General features: G+C 36.0%; 1 protein-coding gene across 1 annotated transcript; it reads left to right on the top strand.

Annotated features, from left to right (window-relative positions):
- Nucleotides 1–1,587: 1,587 nt before the first annotated feature.
- On the top strand, nucleotides 1,588–4,545 carry LOC138327413 (uncharacterized). The gene is made up of 3 exons (XM_069273483.1): nucleotides 1,588–2,125; nucleotides 2,824–3,013; nucleotides 4,351–4,545. Exons 1-3 carry the CDS (start codon nucleotides 2,071–2,073, stop codon nucleotides 4,430–4,432), a joined length of 327 nt encoding a protein of 108 aa, XP_069129584.1. The 5' UTR covers nucleotides 1,588–2,070; the 3' UTR covers nucleotides 4,433–4,545.
- The last annotated feature ends 971 nt before the right edge of the window (nucleotides 4,546–5,516 follow it).

Below are 5,516 nucleotides of genomic sequence, written 5' to 3'. Positions count from 1 at the left end.
TTTTGTTATTTGTTGAAAGTCATTTCCTAGTCTGGACTAGGGTGGACAACTTCTTTTATAACGAGGTTTTAGCAGACTATTGCCGAAATCGATTAATCATTTTAAGCTGTTAATATTTAGTACTTCTATCAATAAATATCTATGATTCGATCATAAAAAGAAGTGGCCTTTTGAACAATATAATGATCACGATTTTGATGTCGGTCATCGCCTATAATAGGCTTGGTTAGTTTATACACATCAGTGGCGTAGGAAGATGAAACGTAATGGGGGGGCAAAGGTCCTCAATATTTTGTAACCCCCTCCCCCCCGCCGCACCTACAGGAGGAGATTAATTCAACACACAACCATATATACTTTTTATATACTTTTTTTTATATATCATTAAATATAATCCTTGTACACATTTATTGACAGTGGGGTCGCTAAAAGGAAATTAACGAATACGCAAATTGGCCAAATTAGCGTGTGAGCGCCGAAGGCGCGAGATTTTGGGGTCTGGGGGTCGACCCCGGGAAAAATATTACGATTTAGAATGGCTGAGGTGAGTTTTACAATGTATTTTGATAATTTTGCGAGCGCGAGATTTTGGTGTTTGGGGGGTTCGGGGGTCTCCCCCGGGAAAAAATATTACGATTTAGAATGGCTAAGATGAGTTTTACGATGCATTTGGATGAATTTATGAGCGCCCGAAGGCGCGAGATTTTGGTGTTTGGGGGGTCCGGGGGTCTCCCCCGAGAAAAAAAATTACGATTTAGAATGGCTGAGATGAGTTTTACGATGTATTTTAATAATTTTAAAGCGTTCTTACCATGGTAATTTTTCGATTTAAAGTAACATGCATTTAGAAATGATAATTGTGATAATTGTGTCGTTATATCATTGTGCAACCCTGCTCGATCTGAACTCAAAATGATAATGAATTAATTGTCTTGCTAAGACATATAAGCAAAGTATAATCTTTTAAGAGACATTTTTTGAAATACAAATGTAGTACGTAGAATCCCTTAATGGACATTTTCAGTGTAGTTCATGTGTATTGAATTTCTGCTATTAAAAGTTTGAACATTATGTGGTTGAACGTTTTAGGAAATGCGCCGCGCAGCGGAAAATTTTTTTAGAATGAAGAACGAAAAATGTGCAGGATAACACATTTTTCTTTCAAATATGCATTTTTAGAACATTTCAGTCGGCGAAAATGGGGGGCAAAAAGACATGTTTGCCCCCCCCCCGTCCTGGGGAACGGGGGGGGGCAGTTGCCCCCCTGCACCCCGCTTCCTACGCCCCTGCACATGTATTAAAGAAACAAGCTTAAAAGGGGATGCAAATATCGACAGTAACTACCCCCGTATAAAACCGCGAATAAGTGACGCCGTCATCCACATTCGGAATCTTATCTTATTATCATAATATAAGATGGAAACATAAAATATATTAGCACCTTGAAAGTAGAAAAAAAATAATCAGGAATGACTAGGATGGTGGGGTCCATGTGAGTCTTTGTATTATCAACAAAATGTATTCCGTTTTTTTCCATCTTTTAGAAAACAACAAAAGTAAATAAGAAGCGTTTCAAGAATTGGAAATGTGTAAATTATGTAGCTATTGGCATTCCTATCATTGTTGTAAAAGTTACATGTAGTATTTATTATTTGTCAGGGATGTGTCATCATTAAATGATACATGCATTTTGTGCCTTTATTTCATGGGACTTCACTGGGACCTGGAGGTGTGTAACGTCTTAGGTATGAACAACATATACATTCTGTTTACGTCTACGTGGTGTCTGTATTAATCGGCGGTATTAAGATCCACCAGCATGATATGTACGATAGGTGTAGGTGTATAATAGACTTGTCACATGTAATCACATTGCACCCTCTGGTAACATGCCCCTTACCTGGCTACATACACATGCGTTACCACCCCGCAGGAGGTCGTCAGGGCAACACATCAAACGGAGTTGGTGAGATGAGAAATGAGTGTAAATGTGACCTCTGACCCTCCATGCTCCACACCCAGAGTGACTGACCACAACACAACAGTATTGAGGATACATGGACGTTAAACATGGTCGGAGGAAAGTTTTCTGTTGTCTGGTGTCTGATCATCCTGTGTGTTTTAGGTGAGTCTAGGGCTTAACTAGGGTTCAAACAATGGTGAAGAAGTGGTAATCCTGACTTCGTATTCAAGAAGGGGCACTCTCTCCCTAGCAAGAAATACATATCAATCCCCCAGGTGTTTTGTGAGTATGATATGTAATACTATACAGATTATTTCAAAAGAACATATTCTTGACAAAATTAATTGATACTCTAGCTATATAGATTCCACGCCTAATATGGCATTCTATGTAGAAATGAAGAAAAACAAGATTTTGAAGTGCTATTAGACAAACGTTGTGATTATCGAATGATCAAAAGATAAAAAAGGATAGTATGTTACTGGGAGATCTACACGTTTTACTTAGATCCCCCGTTTCGTGTATTTTGTAGATACGTTTTGACCAGCAATGTTAGGGTTATAACATATTCTATTGACGCGTAAGAACATTATATCTACATATCTATTAAAGTGTATAGTAATATACCTACAAACAGTATTAGAATGTGACCATATGTGATAATTTAGTTAAATATCTTCAATTAAGTCATTAACACTCAAAAAGCTTAACATTTAACCTAAAGTACGCAACTTGTTCGAATTTTATCAATTTCTAATGAACTATCAACTGAAGTTTTTTTTCGATATATATCTAACCTTGGTGTAAATAAACACCAATCATTATTACCTGATGCTACTCCTATTTACTTTCTTTGTCAGTGAAAGTTACAGAGAGTGGCGAATGTTGTCGGACTCGTTATGGAATCATGGGAAATGTGATGAATGAGCGTTGGTGTGACAACTACTGTTGTTTCCATGGTAACGTTTATAGCTGTTGTAACAACTGGTTCTTCCGCGCGCCGGATCGGGACAGATCTACTTTCTGTGCTAACTGGTTCACACGACACATGTAAGTTAAACAATTTCACTCACATAGTATTTTTATGTGATTGAATGCCTTATTTTTTAGTAGTTTTCTTATTTTACCATTCTCACTTTATTCATCTTTATTTCAAATCAACTATTTACAGGCGTATTTCAATGGTTTGAAAATGTAGTCGAGGATAAGTGTAAAGATCTTGAATTTTTTCGAAGAGTCATCTCGACTTTTTTTGTGTGGAACGCCAGCCACTGAAACGCCATTCCCGATAAACGCCATTGTCAGATATTCTAGGTAAGAATGTCATATGTAATTTTGATCATAGAAGCATTCATAGTTTCTGAAGTTACGAGCTTTTTGAGCGTAAACAGTCTCTACTGAATATAAAAATGTATTAGTAAAATAACTGTAAAGCTTATTATTATACCTAATGTTTATAACAGTGTCTGTGATTAGTTGAAACATATCACATGATGGGGAAAAGATTCCCTCGAGGGAAATAAATATAGTATCTCCATTTGGCACGTGCCCCTATTGTGATCGCCCATCTTTCAGGGTTATCTCCTCTTCTGACTGTACGATGTCGGACAAAGCGTAGAACGGCACTTTTTCTTATCACAAAAATATTAACCAAAGAAATAACGAATTACCCAATATTTTCGGAAAAAATTGATGTCCCCATTTGCTGTGAAATAAAGGTTTATTTATCTTCAGATGGAATATTTCTCTCGAGCAAAGCCTGAATATTACACCTTCTAGTGAATAACCCTTCATGTCACACTACAACCGTGGTTATCAATTAATGCATACAATGCTAATAAAAAGACTGACCTGACCGGAAATTGTGAAAATACATCGGATGTAATCCAAAATAATAACAGTGCCGAGTAATGATGTGGTTATATTAAAAGGAAGCTACAGAACACTGATAAAAATTACCTATCCAAACATGTGTCTATTTCTGGAACTATTCGAAAAGGCGTCAAATTCGGAAACTATTCGAACAGGCGTCAAATTAGGAAACTATTCAAGCAGGCGTCAAATTAAGAAACTATTCAAACAGACGTCAAATTCAGGAACTATTCAAAAATGCGTGAAATCCGGGAACTATTCAAACAGGCGTCGAATTCGGGAACTATTAAAACAGGCGTCGAATTCGGGAACTATTCAAACAGGCGTCGAATTCGGGAACTAGTCGAACAGGCATCGAATTCGGAAACTATTTAAACAGGCGTCAAATTCGGGAACTATTTGGGAGGGAGGGCAGAGGCTCTGTTCCTACACCTATTTTAATTAATAAATATTGCCAGTGACATGTGTAGTCCCCGTTATGTATTTAGTCATGGCCTCACTTTCACTTTGTACAGATGGGTACCAATCATTGTGGCCCTGGTGATTATCGGGCTGCTGATTGGCTGTGGCGTGTGCTGTTGTTGTATGTGCTGTTAGCCGTAAGGACAAGAAAACGCCAGGAGATAGATAATAACCAGACCAGTTTATGTTTATGTCATTTAGTATGTCCACAGCAATGTTTCAAAGATAATATAAATGTTTGTTTTCTATATCATTTTGTGGTCTTTATTTTCAAAAGAATATCATTTGGAATACTTAAAATACAAACAATATTTTAACGAATGATTACACCGTTGTCTAGTATTGAAAACCACTTTTCTTTTGCGGCTACTAAATTTCGTGAATTCCATTTCAAAACCTTTTCGCGAAGATTAATTTTCGTTGATTAAAAATCGCAAGAATTTAATTGTGAGAGGATATAGACGATTTCAATTCGCGAAAACAAACTTCCAATTTATTTGGATTGTGAAATTCACGAAAGAAAGTTGTTTACAGTATAAGATATCAATCAGGATATGGGCATAAGATAGCAAAGACAAAATAATCAGATAACCAACAGAATATGATCATAAGATAGTATAGACAAAGTAATCAGATAGCAAACCGAACATGATCAAAAGATGGCAAAGACAAAACAATAAGATAATCAACAGTATATGATCAGAAGATAGCAGACAAAATCATCAGATACCAAAAACAAAAACTCAGATACCTAAAAGAATATGATCAGAAGATAGCAAAGACAAAATAATCAGATATCCAACAGAATATGATCATAAGAGAGCAAGACAAAATAATCAGATAACCAACAGAATTTGATCATAAGATAGCAAAGACAAAATGATCAGTTAACCTACAGAATATGATCATACGAAAGCAACGACAAAATAATCAGATAACAAACAGAATATGATCATAAGATAGTAAAGACAAAATAATCAGATAATCAACAGAATATGATCAGAAGATAGCAAAGACAAAATAATCAGATAACCAACAGAATTTGATCATAAGATAGCAAAGACAAAATGATCAGTTAACCTACGGAATATGATCATACGAAAGCAACGACAAAATAATCAGATAACCAACAATTGTGTCAGTAATCCATTTCTGTAGTAACACAGTTTCTATTCCAAATCATACTGCATAAAATATTTGCTTAAAGAAGGAACCAGTT

The sequence above is a fragment of the Argopecten irradians genome, chromosome 7 (assembly GCF_041381155.1).
Source record: "Argopecten irradians isolate NY chromosome 7, Ai_NY, whole genome shotgun sequence".
Taxonomy (NCBI): Eukaryota; Metazoa; Mollusca; class Bivalvia; order Pectinida; family Pectinidae; genus Argopecten; species Argopecten irradians.
Note: the sequence above shows the minus strand (reverse complement) of the source record. Positions and strands in the feature narration are given on the sequence as shown.

What these genes read in the sequence shown, in the direction of transcription:
- LOC138327413 (XM_069273483.1), top strand. Translation starts at nt 2,071, where the DNA reads ATGGTCGGAGGAAAGTTTTCTGTTGTCTGGTGTCTGATCATCCTGTGT. An exon ending in GATCATCCTGTGTGTTTTAG is followed by an intron (nt 2,126 to 2,823) that starts GTGAGTCTAGGG and finishes TTTCTTTGTCAG; the next exon opens with TGAAAGTTACAGAGAGTGGC. An exon ending in AACTGGTTCACACGACACAT is followed by an intron (nt 3,014 to 4,350) that starts GTAAGTTAAACA and finishes CACTTTGTACAG; the next exon opens with ATGGGTACCAATCATTGTGG.